Source organism: Oncorhynchus masou, chromosome 31, assembly GCF_036934945.1.
Source record: "Oncorhynchus masou masou isolate Uvic2021 chromosome 31, UVic_Omas_1.1, whole genome shotgun sequence".
NCBI classification, from domain to species: Eukaryota; Metazoa; Chordata; class Actinopteri; order Salmoniformes; family Salmonidae; genus Oncorhynchus; species Oncorhynchus masou.
The window spans coordinates 18,566,112-18,589,972 of NC_088242.1; the positions used below are offsets into that span (position 1 = coordinate 18,566,112).

General features: G+C 41.4%; 1 protein-coding gene across 1 annotated transcript in view; it reads left to right on the forward strand.

Moving 5' to 3' along the window:
* The window catches only part of itga9 (integrin, alpha 9), a 144,086-nt gene that overhangs the window by 3,283 nt on the left and 116,942 nt on the right, over positions 1 to 23,861 (forward strand). Inside the window, exons 3-5 of the mRNA XM_064950255.1 lie at positions 1,540 to 1,646; positions 16,094 to 16,217; positions 18,968 to 19,035. Of these exons, the coding sequence (XP_064806327.1) occupies positions 1,540 to 1,646; positions 16,094 to 16,217; positions 18,968 to 19,035 (299 nt within the window). The remainder of the gene's footprint in view (positions 1 to 1,539; positions 1,647 to 16,093; positions 16,218 to 18,967; positions 19,036 to 23,861) is intronic.

Sequence of the window (23,861 nt, forward strand, 5' to 3'; positions counted from 1 at the left end):
AGAGCGAGAGCTGCCATGAATTACGCCAGACAGAGGGAGTTCAGCCCTAGGGTGCCTCAGAGAAAATATTAGTGATGAACTCCGGAAATAGCGTCAATTATAACTTTTCTTATTTGCCCTGACTGCTCCAGTAAATCTGTGTGTGAATCACAAATGGCACCCTGTTTCCTATAGCCTAGTGCACTACATAGGGCACAGGGTGCAATTGGGGACAAAGCCGGTGATCTGAGACGGAGGGCAGAGGAACTGAACCGTTTAAGGGCACCCATGCTGCTGAGAGAGAGAGAGAGGCTTCTTTTTTTCCTAAAGTGATGTTAGATTCAGACTCTGTAAAAGCAGTGACTTGATTGCACAAATCTTCTTGTGGGTGTCTATGACTGCTAATTCACCTAACATATGCTAATTGATTTTATTTGCCCAGTTAAGTGCATTCTTGTTAAAGTGAATAACTGTGTTCCTTTCTTACTGCTGTTTACTCTTTGCAGTCATGTTTTAATGGGACTAATGTTTTTATGTCTTGGGCAGCGTCCCAAATGAGACCCAAGGTCTTGGTGAAATGTAGTGCACTACGTAGCCAATGGGGGTGCCATTTAGGAGGAGACACAGTCTTACTCCTTTCTCAGACATTCCTTAGGTCTTTTTGATCTTCATTAAGATTTAAGAATTGCTTAAAGTTGCAGAGACAGAGAGCAAATGGACATAGAGGCCTAGAAGCCAGTCATAATATAGCCCAGCACCATCAAAAGACATGTATGCTTTTCTAAACCACTTTTATCTGTTAGCAAACATGAAATAACTGGGCAGCTCCTTTGGCCTAGAGTTCTGCTACACACTCTGTAATGATTAAACAGGGTAGGATGACCAAACAGCGATTCTGTCCTAAATGGCACCCTATACCCTACATAGTGCATTACTTTTAACCAGAGCTCTATGGGCTCTGGTCAAAAGTAATGCACTATATAGGGAATAGGGTGGCATTTAGGACGAAGGAAGCGTTTCAATCCTCTCCTCCCTCCTCCTAGGTCACTGTGCTCTCCATCTATCAGAGAGACAAACACACACACACAACATTCTGGGCTGTAGTCTGGGACTTAGGCCATATCTGTTGACCCAAGAGTTGTTTGTTTGGTGTCAACACCGATTTTAAAAAAAAAAAGGCTGTCTGGTATTCAGATCATTACATGGTACATTTTCCTGCAGTCTCAAAATGTAAGATGGTTCAATAGTGAATCAGGGTTGAACCCAGGACGTATGGATGCCATAAGACTGTGTTAGCTTGATGAGCTAAAGCCAAGGCATTATCTCAGGGCAGCTAACACGGATCCTCAGACCTCAAACAAGGTCACTCATCATTGGAGCATAGCTCACCGAACCACGTACACTACATCTACAAAAAAACAAAAATATAAAAAATCAACTTTAAAGCTAGTTTGTTAGAACTGTATTAGAAACTTGTCTCTAGGCTCACCTTTCATCTGTTGACTCCCAGAGGAGGGGGGAAAAGATCCACTTTAAATATCTTCTGTCTGTCTCCTGCAGGGAACAAGCCCAGGGAGTCTTGTGGGAAGACGTGCCAGGGAGACAGGGATGATGAGTGGATGGGGGTCAGCCTCGCCCGGCAGGACAAATCCAATGGAAAAATACTGGTGAGTTCAACGTTCACAGTACGACCCTGATCATCTGTTTTAATCTGTTTCATCTGTGTCTTCTAAAGTGTGCACTTGCACACTCTCTGTCATGGATTTGAAAGCATTGGATTGATGTACACAGTTACTTCAGCAATTGTTTAACACAATCCATGTAGGCTTGCAAAAGCTGCCGGGTTAAACCATCATCATTGTTACAAATATCCTTCCATGAACCACATAGTCAAACCCCAGCTTTTCCTAACATCAAAGCGCTCCTTAAAAGGCAAATGTATTTTTTACTCCATCCTTTGGTTTTCAAGCAGAGGCACATGCTTTTGGCAATACGGCATGATGGCTTTCAATTGGATAAGTAGACACAACTTAATTCCAAATAATACACTTATACGACACAGCAACTATGAAAGTACACATTAAGTTTTTTGTTTATTTGTGAGTTTGTGTGTGTTTATGTATGTGTGCGCACATGCCTGTGTGTGGCTGTGCATGTGTGTGTCTGTCTTTCTGTGTGTCCGTGAGATGTGCATGTAAAATGCATGTTTTCTTTCTTTCTTTTTATTTAAGGGTAGCCTAGTGGTTAGAGCGTTGGACTAGTAAACCGGAAGGTTGCAAGTTCAAACCCCCAAGCTGACAAGGTACAAATCTGTCGTTCTGCCCCTGAACAGGCAGTTAACCCACTGTTCCTAGGCCGTCATTGAAAATAAGAATTTGTTCTTAACTGACTTGCCTGGTTAAATAAAGGTAAAATAAATAAAATAAAACCAGGTAGGTTTAACAAGTTCTCATTTACAACTATGACCTGGCCAAAGTAAAGCAAAGCAGTGCGACAAAAACAACAACACAGAGTTACACATAAACAAACGTACAGTCAATAACACAATATAAACATCTGTATACAGTGTGCGCAAATGAAGTAAGGAGGTAAGGCAATAAATAAGCCAATAGTGGCGAAGTAATTACAATTTATCAATTTACACTGGAGTGATATATGTGCAGATGAGGATGTGCAAGTAGAAATACTCGTTCCAGTCATAGGCAGCAGAGAACTGGAAGGAAAGGCAGCCAAAAGATGAGTTGGCTTTGGGGATGACCAGTGAAATATACCTGCTGGAGCGTGTGCTATGGGGGGTTGTTGCTATGGTGACCAGTGAGCTGAGTTAAGGCGGAGCTTTACCTAGCAAAAGCTCATTGATGACCTGGGGCCAGTGGGCTTGGCAACGAATATGTAGCGAAATGGCTATTGTCCGAGATGGCTGTGAACCATGCATGCCGCTATCATTCTGTTAGCAGTTGACGTTAAAAACACCTATTTAATTTTAAAGCAATCAATAAACCAACTATATGCAGTAGTAATCTCTGACGTGCTAGCAAGGCTGTGGGTCTTTACTCCAGGGTCTCTTTTTGTATATTTACTCCCAGATCAGAGGACAGCTGGCTGGGTTTGTTTAGGCTGCAGTCCCTGGCCCTTCCACGGTGGTGGTCTCCTAACCTTAGTTTCATTAAGTGTTAGCTCCTGCACCCTGCAGTGGGTGATGAAAGGACCGATCCCCTCTCTCTTTGGCCCTGAAGCCCGTCCCTCGCCCAGTGGGACATTCCATGGCCTTGAGACTGGCTGGACACTTTGGAGGTTTGTCAGTAGTGGGTCGAAGGACACTTGTAACGGCTATAAACCCATGTAGAGCAATAGACAGAGTAGAAGGACACTCATAGCCTCTGTTGGCCTCGTGTTGAGACAGTCTGTAAACACCTCTGGCAGGTGGCAATGTGTTGACGCACTTGTTGATAGGCTTCCCCCATCAGGGGAGTTGGAGGAATCTTGAGAATTTGTGTTCTGATGCTATGGTCTTTCTCCATCTCAATGCTTCCATTATCTGATCATTGCGGAGGGATTATATTTGCATGATGTTCAAACCAGTTCCAATGGTTATTATGCATGAATAATAACAGATAAAGAGAATTAGGAGGGATTTGTCTTGGTAATGTATTGTAGTTGTTTGTAGGTGATGGCTGTTTTCCTTATCCGTTGAGAAAACACTTCATTATTAACGTGGCCCAAACCCTATCAAGTTGTTGCAAATATCAACAGAGTTGAAGTTAATCATTTGTTAATCATTTTAGCATCTGTAGACCATTTGTAAAAGGACTCATTAAATAAAGTGATACCAAAATGTTAGTTATGGCCAGGCACCACAGGCTGAAATGACATTTTTGCATCTACCTATATTTTTGAAATGTGTTAATATTCTGTCCCATTAATATTAATATTTTCGAAAAGTAAACATACAAATGTCAAAAACTTGATGAACATTTATATTGTATTTTGTTTATCATACTACCGTCATCAACATTTGTATGAATTTTAAGCATTAAATGGACATACTTAAATACTTTCAAAGCTCACTACATTAAATGACATGTAATTTAAAAGGATATTTTTTAGCGAGTGTTACCAACTGGACTATAATTAGTAACTTACTTTGAAGGGATGGTGATTGGGTCTAAATATGCATTTGTTATAGTCTAAATTCAGTGAACTTGTTTTTAACTGTCATTTCTTAAATGTCAGATTCTTCCAACATGCCAACACGTTTTTCTCAGCTTCAGAAGCATCTGCATTCACCAAATGTTGTGTGGTTTTCCTTAGATATATTATCCAGACTTGCCCAGAGGGAGTTATTGATATGTTGTAAATGTTTTATTGTAGATAACATTTTCCTTTGGAAAAATGCGCCAAAAAAGCTTTTAGTATTTTACAGATAGAATGATGGAAAAAGTATTTACCCACAATCTGCTCTGGATAAGTCTTGGAGTGTCTTAACATAATGAAACTTCATCCAGTGTCCAGAAAAATGGATGTCTGTGATATGCAAATATGCACATATTAATGACACATCACTGCATTTGCATATTTGAATTAAACCTTAAAAAAATACAATTATAATCAAATATATTTTACATTAAACTGGTAAAAGTTGGTTATGATATGATTAATGGGAAAAAATACCCTATGACGGTGTGGTGCCTGGCGTTAACACCAGCAGGTTTGGTGATTTTACAGCAAGTCAAGTGGCAAATTGTCCAAGTAGTTGTTTTAAACTCCCCAGCAGGTTTGGTGATAACAGAAAGATAGTGAAGTTTTAGAGCCACGTATCCATGGGCCCCTGTAGAAGTCTGCTGAGTATAGACATATCATAGAAGTAAACTACTATCCATTCTGAGGGGAGCAGGCTGCTGATATTTGTTTTTATCTCATCTGAATGGACTCAGGTTTCTCTGCATGAGGAGAGGACCGGCTGCTTGGCAGATGTCGCTCTGTGCTGTACGTATCAAGCGTCTCAGAGTAGGAGTGCTGATCTAGGATCAGTTTTGTCTTTTAATATCACAATGAATAAGATTACATTGACGGTACTTGATCCTAAATCAACACTCCGACTCTGAGACACTTGATACATCCAGACTCTGAACTACATTTATTTCAGCCGTGTGTTGCTGAAGGCTTAAAGTTTAACCAATCAGCTGTGTTTAACTGAACGTCTAAACCAATCAGCTCTCAGTCTGGACAGCAAAATGTGTGATAATACAACACCTCCATATTTGGTCTCTGATTCTGGCAGAGAAACACAACATTAATATTATGGTTTTACTAGTTTATTACTTGTTTATAATATACTGGTTCTTTGGAGTCAGGCATACTGCTTCTGTTGTAGTACTGAATATGATTTAGTAGCAAGCTTGTTGGGGAACCAGTAGTACTGCTAGTGCTGTCGGCCAGACTGCTCTGAAACACATGAGTGTTTCCCAACACAGCCATACTTCTGCCAGACAGTCATCTGATGCTCTCTCTCTCTCTGTGCCCACAATCTGCTGCACAACTCTTCTACCCGCTTCAGTAGGCTGTGTAACAGTGTGGACTGGAATTATCCTCCAGTATGACAGGGGAAAGGGCTGAAGTGTGTGTGTGTGTGTGTGTGTGTGTGTGTGTGTGTGTGTGTGTGTGTGTGTGTGTGTGTGTGTGTGTGTGTGTGTGTGTGTGTGTGTGTGTGTGTGTGGAAAAGCATAAAGATACCTTCATAGAAAATGACAAAAGTAAAAGTATTTAGTTTAAAATATACTTAAGTATCAAAAGTAAATGTACAGTGCCTTGCGAAAGTATTCGGTCCCCTTGAACTTTGCGACCTTTTGCCACATTTCAGGCTTCAAACATAAAGATATAAAACTGTATTTTTTTGTGAAGAATCAACAACAAGTGGGACACAATCATGAAGCGGACCGACATTTATTGGATATTTCAAACTTTTTTAACAAATCAAAAACTGAAAAATTGGGCGTGCAAAATTATTCAGCCCCTTTACTTTCAGTGCAGTAAACTCTCTCCAGAAGTTCAGTGAGGATCTCTGAATGATCCAATGTTGACCTAAATGACTAATGATGATAAATACAATCCACCTGTGTGTAATCAAGTCTCCGTATAAATGCACCTGCACTGTGATAGTCTCAGAGGTCCGTTAAAAGCGCAGAGAGCATCATGAAGAACAAGGAACACACCAGGCAGGTCCGAGATACTGTTGTGAAGAAGTTTAAAGCCGGATTTGGATGCAAAAAGATTTCCCAAGCTTTAAACATCCCAAGGGGCACTGTGCAAGCGATAATATTGAAATGGAAGGAGTATCAGACCACTGCAAATCTACCAAGACCTGGCCGTCCCTCTAAACTTTCAGCTCATACAAGGAGAGGACTGATCAGAGATACAGCCAAGAGGCCCATGATCACTCTGGATGAACTGCAGAGATCTACAGCTGAGGTGGGAGACTCTGTCTATAGGACAACAATCAGTCGTATATTGCACAAATCTGGCCTTTATGGAAGAGTGGCAAGAAGAAAGCCATTTCTTAAAGATATCCATAAAAAGTGTTGTTTAAAGTTTGCCACAAGCCACCTGGGAGGCACACCAAACATGTGGAAGAAGGTGCTCTGGTCAGATGAATCCAAAATTTAACTTTTTGGCAACAATGCAAAATGTTATGTTTGGCGTAAAAGCAACACAGCGCATCACCCTGAACACACCATCCCCACTGTCAAACATGGTGGTGGCAGCATCATGGTTTGGGCCTGCTTTTCTTCAGCAGGGACAGGGAAGATGGTTAAAATTGATGGGAAGATGGATGGAGCCAAATACAGGACCATTCTGGAAGAAAACCTGATGGAGTCTGCAAGAGACCTGAGACTGGGACGGAGATTTGTCTTCCAACAAGACAATGATCCAAAACATAAAGCAAAATCTACAATGGAATGGTTCAAAAATAAACATATCCAGGTGTTAGAATGGCCAAGTCAAAGTCCAGACCTGAATCCAATCGAGAATCTGTGGAAAGAACTGAAAACTGCTGTTCACAAATGCTCTCCATCCAACCTCACTGAGCTCGAGCTGTTTTGCAAGGAGGAATGGGAAAAAAATTCAGTCTCTCGATGTGCAAAACTGATAGAGACATACCCCAAGCGACTTACAGCTGTAATCGCAGCAAAAGGTGGCACTACAAAGTATTAACTTAAGGGGGCTGAATAATTTTGCACGCCCAATTTTTCAGTTTTTGATTTCACAAAAAAATACAGTTTTATATCTTTATGTTTGAAGCCTGAAATGTTGCAAAAGTTTGCAAAGTTCAAGGGGGCCGAATACTTTCGCAAGGCACTGTAATTGCTAAAATATACTTAAGTATTAAGAGTAATAGTATGAATCATTTCAAATTCCTTATATTAAGCAAACCGGCACCATTTTCTTGTTTTTTAAATTTATGCATATCCAGAGGCACACCAACACTTAAGTACTATTTTAAAGTATTTTTAACTAAGTATTTTGCATCACTGTCTAAGACTGCACCCAAAATGACACCCCATTCCCTAGATAGATAGTGCACTACTTTTGACCAGCAATACCTTGATCAAAGTAGTGCACTATCTAGGCAACAGGTTGTCCTTTGGAATTAGTCTAAATTCGGACCACATTTCTGTGGCACCATTTGTGCAAAGAAGCTTGGAGGCTGCTGCCATAGTTTCCTATTAAAACCCCTAAGGTCAAAGTCCGCCCCACTGCTGAAACCTAATTTGAATTATACAAAAATCACCATAAAAATCTGTCAGTTTAACGCCTTCACTGTACACGTTCCCCAAGGTCACCCCCCCCCCAAGCTCAACTCAAAAGATGGCGCACAGAATGCAAAAATATTCTTCAAAATATTTAACCTCCACACATTAACAAGTCCAATAGCTCAAATGAAAGATAAACACCTTGTTCATCTACCCAGCGAGTCAGATTTCTAAAATGGTTTACGGCTAAAACATAGCACATATGTATATCAAACCACCACTAAGACACATACAATATGTAGCCACATTGTCAAGCAAAAAGCACAATCACAAACGCAGGATTAAAAGAAAAATAATTCACTAACCTTTTGAAAATCTTCATCAGATGACAGTAATAGGACATGTTACACAGTACATTTATGTTTTTTTCAATAATATGCAATTTATATCCATAAATCTCCGTTTACATTGAGCCATGTTCAAAAAATGCTACAGAAATGTCCGGAGAAATTATAAATAGCTCCGCCAGATAACGCCAGATAACAGCAATACACATCATAAACTTTGACTAAATATACATGTTCTACATATAGTTAGAAAGATACACTGCTTCTTAATGCAACCGCTGTGTTACATTTATTTTTAACGTTACAGAATTCGTTCACTAGGCAATATTCTGAGGCGGCGCTCAGACATAAGCAATATTTCTCTGCTATGTTGGAGTCAACAGAAATACAAAATTACAACATAAATATTCCATTACCTTTGATGGTCTTTGATCAGAATGTAGTGGAAGGAGTCATACTTACCTAATATAATGTTTGGTTTCAGTTCGTGTGTCTTTGTATTAGCATATGCTAACAGCTTCAGGTGAAATGCACCAAAAAGGACTTCTGATCACGAACAGTTGCGCATCAAAACTTCAAAATTACATATTATATGTTGACTAAACTGGTCAAACTAAGTGCAGAATCAAGCTTTAGGATGTTATTAACGTACAAAACAATTGGCGATTCAAACAAAAGAAGGCAACTCTCCTCAGACGATGTGGAAAAGAGAGTGCTGTGTCTTCAATTGCGCCCTGACGCGCAGCTAAATTCTCGTGACACTTCAGTATTTTGCCCGCCAACCGGTCAAAGCTCGAGGGATTTTCTTCATTACGCACCCCATTGAAAGAACACAGCACGCTGAAGACACAGAAACTGATCCCAGATCCGTAGCTGGTTGGGAAGGGTGGGGGCGATGACGTCAAAGTTGGGGTAACTTTCCTGATGAGAGAGAGAGAGTTTGGGAGAATGGCTGCCCTGTGAGTTCTGCTTTACATACAGACATAATTCGAACGGTTTTAGAAGCTTTAGAGTGTTTTCTATTCAATAATAATTATTATATGCATATATTAGCAATTTTGGACAGATTTGTTTTCTGTTTACTATGGGCATGCAATTCCTCCAAAGGGGGCAGTATTGTGCATAGCCTTAACTGGTTTTAAGCTAGATATATCTGTTTTGCATTTGATGAAATCTCAATCCACCGCATCCGCCTATGTCGCACTTCCGCATCTGTGGTGAAAGGTGACAGAGCTAGAGCAGTGTTTGTCAGACCATGAGACATCTGTGGTGAAAGGTGACAGAGCTAGAGCGGTGTTTGTCAGACCATGAGTCATCTGTGATGAGAGGTGACAGAGCTAGAGCAGTGTTTGTCAGACCATGAGTCATCACAAAAATCGGTCTTCTCACAAAGTCGTCTATAGCGTCCGAACAGTTTGGCCTACAAACTAATATGACCCCTCTGTGGAAAGGTGACTCTCACGAACACATACACGTTGCTATAGGTGACACAGGCCTCACAAGACAAGGACTGCCACAGGAAAGGAAGACGCAGAGTTACGTCTGCTGCAGAGGATAAGTTCATTAGAGTTACCAGCCTCAGAAATGGGCAATTACCTGCACCTCAGATTGCACCTCACAGAGTTCAAGTAACAGACACGTGTCAACATCAACTGTTCAGAGGAGACTGCGTGAATCAGGCTTTCATGGTCGAATTGCTGCAAAGAAACCACTACCAAAGGACACAAATAATAAGAAGAGACTTGCTTAGACAAAGAAACATGACAATGGACATTAGACCGGTGTAAATCTGTGCTTTGGTCTGATGAGTCCAAATTAGAGATTTTTGGTTCCAAATGCTATGTCTTTGTGAGACGCAGAGTGAATGGATGATCTCTGCATGTGTGGTTCCCACTGTGAAGCATGGAGGAGGAGGTGTGATGGTGCTTTGCTGGTGACACTGTCAGTGATTTATTTAGAATTCAAGGCACACTTAACCAGCATGGCTACCACAGCCTTCTGCAGCAATACGCCATCCCATCTGGTTTGCGCTTAGTGGCACTATCATTTCTTTTTCAACAAGACAATGACCCAAAACACACCTCCAGGCTGTGTAAGGGCTATTTGACCAAGGAGCGGGATGAAGTGCTGCATCAGATGACCTGGCCTTCACAATCACCCGACCTCAAACCAATTGATACGGTTTGGGATGCGTTGGACCAAGAGTGAAGGAAAAGCAGCCAACAAGTGCTCAGCAATATGGGAGCTCCTTCAAGACCGTTGGAAAAGCAATCCTCATGAAGCTGGTTGAGAGAAAGCCAAGAGTGTGCAAAGCTGTTATCAAGGCAAAGGGTGGCTACTTTGAAGAATCTCAAATATAAAATATGTTATGATTTGTTTAAAACTTTTTTTGGTTACTACATGATTCCATATGCGTTATTTCAAATGTATCTTCACTATTATTCTACAATCTAGAAAATAGAATAAAATGTTTTTTGAATGAGTGGGGTGTGTTCAAACGTTTGACTGGTGGTGTATATATATATATATATATATATATATATATATATATATATATATATATATATATATATATATATATATATATATATATATATAAAGTACGGGGTTAAATTCACGTAAAAAAATAAAGTAAAAAATGTTTCCAGATCTTTCTCATATCTCTCAGATATAGGACAGACACTTCAGGACAAACAAACAAAAACATTTTTGGGGTTGGGGGGGGAACAATCTGTTGTTCCATGTAGTGAATCTGTTATTCAGTGTGTTTGTATGGGCTAATAGCCGTAAGGCCAAATAAATAATATTTTCAGCAAAAACATTTTTGATACTCCAAGGGGATCCTATTATACATATAGCTCATTATACAATGGGTGGGTCTAATCCTGAACGCCGATTGGTTAAAACCGCATTCCGCCTGGTGTCTATTCCACAAATTACCACCGGCTAAATCTAGACGTTAAAATGCCTATTTACTCTGTTCTGTCTGCGCAATCCACTGTTATACTAGCCCAACAAAGCAATGTATAAACTTGATCTCCACCATAAAAAAAAACATCTAAAAAGTATCTAGACATTATCTCACATTTATTTTATACTAACATTTATTTTTCAACAGCGAACATTTGTATAAACCCTGCTGTCTGTGACATTTGCAAAATGTCTCATCTCGACTCCAAAAGTGTTGAGTCAGGGTGAGACAGATGTGCAGATTTTCTCAGCCAGTCGAAATCATGAATCAGCATAATTTGTATGTATATATACGAAGAAATATCAATAGAAAACAGGTAAAGCGAAACGAAGTGGCACATTTTCCTTGTTTTACCATCGTGAGGACTTCTTGTCCCCACAAGGATAATACAACCAAACTTTACACACACAAAGAGATGGAGATAGTTCTGGAATGTTTATCCAAAATACAAGATGCTAAGCGATTATTTAGAAGAACACTTTCAACACGCAATATTAATGAAGAAAACAACTCCATGGGACTGGAAGAAAGTCAATGCTTTACTCCATATTCAGACTCCCTAACATGACATAAATAACACTATAACGTTTTGAAAATTAACTTGAAATTGAATTCACTTCTTTAAAAAAACATGTTATTTGATTTACAGTGCTCTATTTATCTCTGTGGGTTGGTGTATTTGGAACTAGCCATGGGAGAGTTTTTCAATGCCGGCATTACCTTTGAAACAATTTATCTTTGAAGTATTTTAATACAATATGATATTTGTAGCTACTTTTTAAGTAAATGCCTGCAGTCAACCTTTGCAAACCGTTAGGAGATAAAGAAGATCGTGTTCTTCATTTCACCTGTCACATCATTTTTCATTATGAAGCTTACGGGTCGACCCCCGTCACGTGGAGTTTGTTTACAACGAGAGACCGGAGTCTTGTGAGTCACTCACTGTTGTGCAGCACGTGTGATCTAGTTAACCTCTTGAAACTCTAGGGGCGCTATATCATTTTTGGATAAAAAGACGTGCCCGTTTTAAGCACAATATTTTGTCACAAAAAGATGCTCGACTATGCATATAATTGATAGCTTTGGAAAGAAAACACTCTGACGTTTCCAGAACTGCAAAGATATTCTCTGTGCGTGCCCTAGAACGTGAGCTACAGGCAAAACCAAGATGAAACGGCATCCAGGAAATCAGCAGGATTTTTGAGGCTCCGTTTTCCATTGTCTCCTTATATGGCTGTGAATGCGAGAGGAATGAGCCTGCCCTTTCTGTCGTTTCCCCAAGGTGTCTGCAGCATTGTGACGTATTTGTAGGCATATCATTGGAAGATTGACCATAAGAGACCACATTTACCAGGTGTCCGCCCGGTGTCCTGCGCCGAAATTGGTGCGCAAACCTCAGCTGCAAGTATTTTTCCATGGAATTCAGAGAAGAAAGCAGGCTTCCACGAACGATATATCAATGAAGAGATATGTGAAAAAACACCTTGAGGATTGATTCCAAACAACATTTGCCATGTTTCGGTCGATATTATGGAGTTCATTCGGAAAAAGTTTGACGTTGTTGGTGACTGAATTTTCGGTTCGTTTCGGTAGCCAAATGTGATGTACAAAACGGAGCGATTTCTCCTACACAAAGATTCTTTCAGGAAAAACTGAACATTTGCTATGTAACTGAGAGTCTCCTCATTGAAAACATCCGAAGCTCTTCAAAGGTAAATTATTTTATTTATTTGGTTATCTGGTTTTTGTGAAAATGTTGCGTGCTAAATGCTACTCAAAATGCTAAGCTAGTTTAGCATACTCTTACACTAATTAGTGAATTGCTATGGTTCAAAAGCATATTTTGAAAATCTGAGATGACAGTGTTGTTAAGAAAAGGCTAAGCTTGAGAGCAGGCGCATTATTTTCATTTTATTTGCGATTTTCAGAAATCGTTAACGTCACATTATGCTAATGAGCTTGAGGCTATAACTGTATACAGGTTTTTTTCATAGCCAAACGTGAACAAAACGGAGCGATTTGTCCTACACAAATAATACACATTTATTTGCTATCTGAGAGTCTCCTCATTGAAAACATCTGAAGTTCTTCAAAGGTAAATGATTTTATTTGAATGATTTTCTTGTTTTTGTGAAAATGTTGCTGGCTGAATTCTAGGCTTATAGCTATGTTAGCAATCAATACTCTTACACAAATGCTTGTTTAGCTATGGTTGAAAAGCATATTTTGAAAATCTGAGATGACAGTGTTGTTAACAAAAGTCTAAGCTTGAGAGCAAATATATTTATTTCATTTCATTTGCGATTTTCATGAATAGTTAACGTTGTGTTATGCTAATGAGCTTGAGGCTATAAATAGAATCCCGGATCCGGGATTGCGCGACGCAACAGGTTAAAGTATGGAATTCACAACTACATTTTGCCAGCTATATATCTTATAACTATTAACTTAACTGTATAAATGTGCTATCTAGCTAAGTGGTTAGTCTTGCGAAATCCGTACAATACCGAACTCCTAAAGGAACTCAGTTAAGGAGCGGTGTGGAGAACCCTGTTCAGTTGGTAAAGCATGGTGCTTGCAATGTCAAGATCGTGGGTTTGATTCTCAGGACCACCAATACTTAAAATCTATTCCTACATGACTGTAAGTCGCTTTTGGAAAAAACGTATGCTAAATGGCATATGTAGAACTGGTTAAGGGATTTTCACACTAATCAACTGAGCTGGCCAAGTTACGAGAGATGTGCATTTTTCCCTTTCAAGACGATTCAATAGGTATCTGGATACATCGGCTCTGATACAGGAACTATACATTTTAGTTTGAAACTATTCTGGGTATAACCCTGTAAATTACATTGGTTGTAACTCAACCAATAAAGCCTAATATTGCGCAAGCCCGTTTACAAACATTTGAACGCTGAAGGTGACCTTCAGATAGAAGTGCCAGATCAGGAATAGGCGATCAGCGCGCGAATCTGCGCAAGGCGCGCAGTTTGACGAGACTAATGATATTGCCTGGGGTTGTTCATCATTCAAAATGCCTTGTAGATCAACAACTGTCAACATAATTACATGCTTAGTTAGACACTGAAGAAGAGGATGCAGTTGTCACAAAAGATTAGCGGTATTTTCAGAAGGTAGAAAGAAAGTCATTTGAGCAATACATTTTAGTGAACCTGCAATACGAATTGATTTCTGACGGATGCATGCTACTTTTGTGGTCCTGCTGAACAACGCACAGGGACAGATGCATATCTGTGAATAGTTACATCCCTAGTGCTTATGCATCAGTTGCTGAAACCATGCTGAAAAGAAGAAAAACTCCAGCACAATATTGTGAAATGTGTAGGACGAGCGCAGTGTGTTACTACAGTATGAATATGTTATGAGAAATGATAGGAATTCAGAGGTTATTATTAACATCTTATGATGAGTAAACTTATGACCCACTACATATACAATTGCTTTTTTGGAGGCAGGGGATGTTTAAACGAGGCTGCCTGGATCTTTAATTTAAAGACCCTTGCGCCCTTCGGTCTCAATGTAGACTTTGATCTAAACCCATTCTTGTGATTGTGTTTTTGCTATCCATTGTAAATAATGTTTGTAGGCCTATGTAGCCAAATTGTATCTGTGATTGTATGTAATGTTCTTTTTATATCTGTAAATTGATCAATGAAATCAAGCCACAGTCGGCCATGATTAACTAAGGCCAGAACCTTGGAAGAAACCTAGAGAGGAACCAGGCTATGAGGGGTGGCCAGTCCTCTTCTGACTGTGCTGGGTGGAGATTATAACAGAACATGGCCAAGATGTTCAAATTGTCATAGATGACAAGCAGGGTAAAATAATAATAATCGCAGTGGTTGTCGAGGGTGCAACAGGTCAGCACCTCAGGAGTAAATGTCAGTTGGCTTTTCATAGCCGATCATTCAGAGTATCTCTACCACTCTTGCTGTCTCTAGAGAGTTGAAAACAGCAGGTCTGGGACAGGTAGCACGTCCGATGAACATGTCAGGGTTCCTTAGCCGCAGGCAGAACAGTTTAAACTGTAGCAGCAGCACGGCCAGGCACCTGTGTATCTTTTCAAACTATATAAATTAGTAACCCGCAGTGTTTGCCATTATACCATGATGAAGACAGCTTGGCTGTCCAAATGTTGGTTATTAAATGATTGCATCTGAGCTCTCAGAGTGTGCAGCTCTCCTTTTCTTTTTCAAGATGTTCTTTAGCTGACCAGAACCACGCTAGACTGAGCTGGCCTGGTTACACATCCACCATAGTTGCTGGAACGGTACTGGACAGAAAATAAGTGTCAGCACAGTTTGGTTCAATAGTGTGAAAGGGGGCCTGGGAAGCAACTAAAATGTTAATATGAAGATGTTATGAGTTAGGTCTAACTAGGAGTTAGGATCTCGTCCCACCGCATATAAAATGTCTGTTTTGGAAGCAGGGATTGTTCCTAAGCTGATGTTCAGATATTCACACCACAGACCAATGAGACCAGGGCCGTTATGGTCACAGTTGGCTTTGCTTTCATCCCCCTTCTTCTCTCAGAACAGTTAATTTGGCAGCCACAGAGACAGTGGCTGAATCCCAAATGGCACCCTAATTCCCTATATAGTGCATTATTTTTGACCAGGACCCATAGGGCTGCTATTCGGGACGCAGACACACTGTCTCCAGCTCACATAATACAGCGTTGGTCTTGCCTTCTGCTTTGTGGATATCGAGTTACATAAGAACTATTGAGTTAAGGAATCAGGATGGTAGATTGAAGAATACACCTATTATGTCAAGTGTTTGGGAATGCACATTATTGGTTAATGTGTGTGGGGGTGGTTGTGTGTGTGTGCATGTGCTTCTGTCTGTCATTTCTGTCTGCCCATCTGTCCGTCTCTCCGCCCTTTCTGTCTGTCCATTCTCAGTTATCTCTCAGAGGAGGCCAGCAGATCCAGTCATACTTGAGTGAGATGCCATGTCTCTCTGTCTGTCAGTGTCTGTCTCTCTGTTATGACTATGCCTCACCTCATGTGTTTGATGCAGGCCTGTGCCCACCGTTGGAAGAACGTCTACTATGACTCTGAGCTCATCCTTCCCCATGGTTACTGTTCCATCATCCCTCCTACGCTACAGGGCCGGACCCAAGCCCTCATCCCCTGCTATGAAGGTACAGAAGTACACAGACACACACACACACACACACACACACACACACACACACACACACACACACACACACACACACACACACACACACACCAACTGTACAGGACAGGACCAAAGCCCTAATCCCTTGGTAAGAAGGTACAGTAATGTGATACAGTAATAATCTTTTTGGATTACTGTACACCTAATTAGATTTTTCTCTGCCTGAAGTACCTCCTCATGAACAATTGATCGTCTATTTTCTTTTGAGTCTTCCAACGTAACCCCTGCTTATAGGCCAGTTACTCTTATAAGTAATAGCACACCATGCTGAGAAACACTGCTTCACATCCACTTCATGATGGATTAGATCAAATAATGTAGAATCATTTCCTTCCTGGTAAACTATGCATACACGGATGCCTTCATTCTGAAGACGAACAGACAGACAGTAAGGTCATGGTTACTGCATGAAAATATAAATGGAATTCTTCCATCAGCCAAATTGACTCACACTGTACACAACTTAGACACAGACAGAGACTTTACCAAAGTTTACTGAGTTTATAAGTAGGATGAGGGGAGAGGGCTTGTGTGTGTGTTTAAGCTGTGTATACCCTTGGCCCCGGGTTAGACAGTGCAGGTAGTTTATCATGGCACACGTTCTCTCCGGCTCTCACAATGAGTTATAGATTTACTGCACACACACACACTCCAGACCACTGACTGATATCCTGACTTTAAAAGCTAGCTGGCACTTTTTGAGCCTTGAAGTGTGTTCACTATTTCTCTCTCTCTCTCTCTCTCTCTCTCTCTCTCTCTCTCTCTCTCTCTCTCTCTCTCTCAAACCAACTTAAGAGAGAAATATGAGCTCTCAGTCTGGCAGGAGGCAACACCTACGGATTCCAAGGACACACACACACTTCATTATGCTGCTAAAGGATCAAATATTACACGCACACACCTTATGCATCTAGTCATGTTTTATTTATTTATCCGTTATTTTACCAGGTAAGTTGACTGAGAACACGTTCTCATTTGCAGCAACAACTTGGGGAATAGTTACAGGGATGAATGAGCCAAATGTAAACTGGGGATTATTAGGTGACTGTGATGGTTTGAGGGCCAGATTGGGAATTTAGCCAGGACACCAGGGTTAACTCCCCTACTCTTACGATAAGTGCCATGGGATCTTTAATGACCTCAGAGAGTCAGGACACCCGTTTAACATCCCATCCGAAAGACGGCACCCTACACAGGGCAGTGTCCCCAATCACTAGAGGAAAGAGTGCCTCCTACTGGCCCTCCAACACCACTTCCAGCAGCATCTGGTCTCCCATTCAGGGACTGACCAGGACCAACCCTGCTTAGCTTCAGAAGCAATCCAGCAGTGGTATGCAGGGTGGTATGCTGCTGGCTATATGCTGCTGGCATATGCACTATGATCTGAAAGGAAAAACTGATCCCAGATCAACTGTCCTACTCTGAAACTCTTTGTTTGCGCCATTGTGACACCCGTTCTCGCTGGCCCTTGTGCGCGGTTCTGCAAGGGGCTGCGTGTGGGGGATCACCGACAACGATGAGACAGCCTGTAGGGAGGAAGTCAGAGACCTGGCAGTGTGGTGCCAGGACAACAACCTCTCCCTCAATGTGATCAAGACAAAGGAGATGATCGTGGACTACAGGAAAAGGTGGGCCGAGCACACCCCCATTCTCATCGATGGGGCTGTAGTGGAGCAGGTTGAGAGCTTCAAGTTCCTTCGTGTCCACATCACCAACAAACTATCATGGTCCAAACACACCAAGAAAGCCGTGAAGTGGGTACAACAAAGCCTATTCCCCCTCAGGAGACTGAAAAGATTTGGCATGGTCCTCAGATCCTCAAAAAGTTTTACAGCTTCACCATCAAGACCAGACTCTCTTTACCCCTACCTACATGTACATATTACCTCATTACCTCGACTAACCTGGCCCTCACACATTGATTCGGTAACGGGTCATTTCCCTAGAATGTTCTATACAAGTGTCATGGTATGCGTCCTAAATGGCACCCTATTCCCTACATAGTACACTACTTTTGACCACAGCCAGGATGTCATTACATTATTTGTTTTGATTCAGCCAAGTGAGTTTCTTTTTCAAATGAAGGCAGGCCTTTACGTCTTGATTGGACTCGCAGGTTTAGATTTTCTTTAATTTTTTCCTGTCTGCCATTGCTTCCAATCTCACGGAGCCACTGCAGCCAGGCATGCACACACACACACACACACACACACACACACACACACACACACACACACACACACACACACACACACACACACACACACACACACACACACACACACACACACTTCAGCTAGGCCTCAGATGGGGCCATGTGTACCCTGTGATTCAGAGAGATCCAAGCCCAATATTGTTCTGTAACTCGAGAGGTAGTGTCCCCCCAAGTGTGAGTTTATGTTGAATGTTGCCTTACTCTGTAGTTTGTAACTCTGCTTCCTAAATGTCACCCTATCCCCTACATAGTGCAATACCTTTGACCAGGGCCCATAGTGAATCCCATAGGGCTCTGGTCAAAAGTAGTGCACTATATAGGGAATAGGGTGACATTTGTAACAATACCTAACTTTCTTCCTCCTGATTCCAGATTCCTACTTGGCTGGCGCTGAAGACTTTGACTAGGTCCATATGGAATACAGAAATAAGAGGAGTGAAAGTGCTGGCTAAGACACAAAGCGAAATCATTTGTGGTTTGTTTTTTCTTTGCAGACTATAAGCAGAAGTATGGGGAAGAGCACGGCTCGTGCCAAGCGGGGATAGCGGGCGTTTTTACTGAGGTCAGTAGCAGTGCATTCTCCATGTTCTACTTTTCTCTTCTTCTAATGCATGTGATACTGCTTCTGTCTCTGTTAGTTCCGTCATACTGTTTGGAAGTTGCTCTTTCAGTCCGGGATATGTTTTAATGCTCGAATACACATGCACACTCACACACTGGACACAGACACCCCGGACACACACGCTCACCACAAACACAAACAAACACACAGACGACAGTCATAGTGTTTTTAGCAACGCGCATGCCCCGTCCACTTGAGAATCTGTCTTTTTCAGCCATCTATGTCCTGGGTTTGAGGTGTGAAAAATCCAATTGTCACTGAAATCTCGCAGGATTGAATGCTTTCATTTTACTCCTGCGACTCTTTTCTACTCTTGTCCGTGCCTGTCGTTTTTTCTCGTTAACGTTATGACCGTGGAAATGTCTGTAATGACCTGTCAAACAGACCACGGTAATGGCTGAAATGGGCTCAATGGAATAAATTGGCTATGAGAGCATTAAAGCTCGAGAATTTAAAATCTCGACACTTACATCACAAGTAAGAGAAGAAAGATAACTTTATTTTGTGGAATTTAAACAAGTAATCATTTGACACAGCTGAAATGTTTACAAATGAAATGCGCTGAAATAAAAGCAACTTCGGAAACTGAACACTGGGTTTATAGTGGTATTATTTCTGATCTAGCAAACAACGTAAAGTATTTATAGAAATATGTAATCTAGATCCAAGTGCGTTGATTTTTTACCTGACGGTATCCTGCTATTGACACACAAGTTGAATTATGCAATAGAACATGACAACAACAGTAATTAATGAAAGGGAAAGGGGGATACCTAGTTGTACAACTGAATGCATTCAACTGAAATGTGTCTTCCGTATTTAACCCGACCCCTCTGAATCAGAGAGGTGCGGAAGGCTGACTTAACAGACCTCCAATGAGGCAGTCTAGACCGCACAGGTGAGTGCAGGCAGACAGAGGAAGGTTTTGTGGTTGCAGCCCTGTTCTACGCCTTTAAGTTCATTCATATATGCAAGTCAAATAAAAAGTTGCATGGACTCACTCTGTGTGGAGTAATAGTGTTTAACATGATTTTTGAATGACTACCTCATCTCTGTGCCCTACACATACAGTTGAAGTTGGAAGTTTACATACACCTTAGCCAACTACATTTAAACTCAGTTTTTCACAATTCCTGACAATAAATTTCCTTGTCTTAGGTCAGTTAGGATCGCCACTTTATTTTAAGTATGTCAAATGTCAGAATAATAGTAGAGAGAGTGATTTATTTCAGCTTGTATTTCTTTCATCACATTCCCAGTGGGTTAGTAGTGTACATACACTCAATTAGTATTTGGTAGCATTACCTTTAAATTGTTTAACTTGGGTCAAACATTTCAGGTAGCCTTCCACAAGCTTCCCACAATAAGTTGTGTGAATTTTGGCCCATTCCTCCTGACAGAGCTAGTGTAACTGAGTCAGGTTTGTAGGCCTCCTTGCTCGCACACACTTTTTCAGTTCTGCCCACACATTTTCTATGGGATTGAGATCAGTTGTTTGTGATGGCCACTCCAATACCTTGACTTTGTTGTCCTTAAGCCATTTTGCCACAACTTTGGACATATGCTAGGAGTCATTGTCCATTTGGAAGACCCATTAGAGACCAAACTTTAACTTCCTGACTGTTGTCTTGAGATGTTGCTTCAATATACTCACATAATTATCCATCCTCATGACGCCATCATCATGATGCCACCATTTTCTGAAGTGTGCCAGTCCCTCCTGCAGCAAAGCACCCCCACAACATGATGCTGCCACCCCCGTGCTTCACGGTTGGGATGGGGTTCTTCGGCTTGCAAGCCTCCCCCTTTTTCCTCCAAACGTAACTATGGTCCTTATGGCCAAACAGTTCTATTTTTGTTTCATCAGACCAGAGGACATTTCTCCAAAAAGTACGATCTATGTCCCTATGTGCAGTTGCAAACCGTAGTCTGGCTTTTTTAATGGTGGTTTTGGAGCAGTGGCTTCTTCCTTGCTGAGCGGCCTTTCAGGTTGTGTCTATATAGAATGCGTTTTACTGTGGATATAGATACTTTTGTACCTGTTTCCTCCATCTTCACAAGGTCCTTTGCTGTTGTTCTGGGATTGATTTGCAATTTTCGCACCAAAGTGCGTTCATCTCTAGGAGACAGAACGCATCTCCTTCCTGAGCGGTGTGACGGCTGCGTGGTCCCATGGTGTTTATACTTGCGCACTATTGTTTGTACAGATGAACGTGGTACCTTCAGGTGTTTGGAAATTGCTCCCAAGGATGAACCAGACTTGTGGAGGTCTACAATTGTTTTTGGCTGATTTGGCTGATTTCTTTTGAGTTTCCCATTATGTCAAGCAAAGAGGCACTGAGTGTGAAGGCAGGCCTTGAAATACATCCACAGGTACACCTCCAATTAACTCAAATTATATCAATTAGCCTATCAGAAGTTTCTACAGCCATAACTTCATTTTCTGGAATTTTCCAAGCTGTTTAAAGGCACAGTCAACTTAGTGTATGTAAACTTCTGACCCATTGGAATTGTGATACAGTGATTTATAAGTGAAATAATCTGTCTGTAAACAATTGTTGGAAAAATTACTTGTGTCATGCACAAAGTAGATGTCCGAACCGACTTGCCAAATGTATAGTTTGTTAACAAGAAATTTGTGGAGTGGTTGAAAAATTAGTTTTAATGACGCCAACCTAAGTGTATGTAAACTTCCGACTTCAACTGTATATGTGAAGTCCCTCAGTCGAGTATTGACTTTCAAGCACAGATTCAAACACAAAGACCACAGAGGTTTTCCGATGCCTCACAAAGAAGGGCACTTATTGGTAGATAGGTAAAAGAAAAGGAGACACTGAATATCCCTTTGAGTATGTTGAAGTTATTAATTACACTTTGGATGGTGTATCAATACACCCAGTCACTACAAAGACACAGGCGTCCTTTTTAACTCCGTTGCCGGAGAGGAAGGAAACTGCTCAGGGATTTCACCATGAGGCCAATGGTGATTTTAAACAGTTGGAGTTTAATTGCTGTGATAGGAGAAAACTGAGGATGGATCAACAACATTGGAGTTATTCTACAATACTAACCTAAATGAGAGAGTGAAAATAAGGAAGTCTGTACAGAATAAAAATATTCTAAAACATGCATCCTGTTTGCAATAAGGCACTAAAGTAACACTGCAAAAAATGTGGCAAATGAATTCACTTTTTGTCCTGAATACGAAGCATTATGTTTGGGTCAAATCCAACACAACACTTCACTAAGTAACAATCTTCTTGTTTTCAAGGATGGCACAATCCTAAAGGAAAATTTGCTTCAGTTTGCTTTCCAACAGACACTGGGAGACAAATTCACCTTTCAACAGGACAATAACCTAAAACTCAATACCAAATATCCACTGGAGTTGCTTAGCAAGACAACATTGAATGATCCTGACTGGCCTAGTTCCAGTTTTGACTTAAATCGGCTTGAAAATCTATGGCAAAACTTGAAAATGGCTGCCTAGCAATGATCAACAGCCAACTTGACAGAGCTTGAAGAGTTTTAAAATGGGCAAATATTGTACAAGCCAAGTGTGCAGAGCTTTCAGAGACTTACCCAGAAAGACTCTAATCGCTGCTGAAGGTGATTCTAACATTTATTGACTCAGGTGGTTGAATACTTACAGTGCATTAGGAAAGTATTCAGACCCCTTGATTTTTTCACATTTTGTTACAGCCCTATTCAACTTTGTTGAAGCACCTTTGCCAGCGAGTACAGCCTTGAGTCTTCTTGGTTATGGCGCTACGAGCTTGGCACATCTGTAATTGGGGAGTTTCTCCCATTCTTCTCTGCAGATCTTCTCAAGCTCTGTCAGGTTGGATTGGGAGCGTCACTGCACAGCTACTTTCAGGTCTCTCCAGAGATGTTCCATCGGGTTCAAGTCCAGGCTCTGGCTGGGCCACTCAAGGACATTCAGAGACTTGTCCCGAAGCCACTCCTGCTTTGTCTTGGCTGTGTGCTAAGGGTTGTTGTCCTGTTGGAAGGTGAACCTTCACCCCGGTCTGAGGTCCTGAGCGCTTTGAAGCAGGTTTTCATCAAGAATCTCTCTGTACTTTTCTCCGTTCATCTTTCCCTCAATCCTGACTAGTCTCCCAGTCCCTGCCACTGAAATACACCCCCACAGCATGATGCTGCCACCATGGCTCACCGTAGGGATGGTGCCAGGTTTCCTCCAGACGTGATGCTTGGCATTCAGGCCATAGAGTTCAATCTTGGTTTGATCGGACCAGAGACACTTGCTTCTCATGGTCTGAGAGTCTGTTGGTGCCTTTTAGCAAACTCCAAGTGGTCTGTCATGTGCCTTTTACTGAGGAGTGACTTCTGTCTAGCCACTCTACCATAAAGGACTGATTGGTAGAGTGCTGCAGAGATGGTTGTCCTTCTGGAAGGTTCTCCCATCTCCACAGAGGAACTCTGGAGCTCTTTCAGAATGACCATTGGGTTCTTGGTTACCTCCCTGACCAAGGCCCTTCTTCACCGATTGCTCAGTTTGACCGGGCGGCCAGCCCTAGGAAGAGTCTTTGTTGTTCCAAACTTCTTCCATTTAAGACTGATGGAGGACACAGTGTTATTGGTGACCTTCAATGCTGCAGAAATGTTTTGGTACACTTCCCCAGATCTGTGCCTCGACACAATCCTGTCTCGGAGCTCTGCGGACAATTTCTTCGACCTCATGGCTTAGTTGTTGCTCTGACATGTACTGTCAACTGTGGGACCTTATATAGACAGGTGTGTGCCTT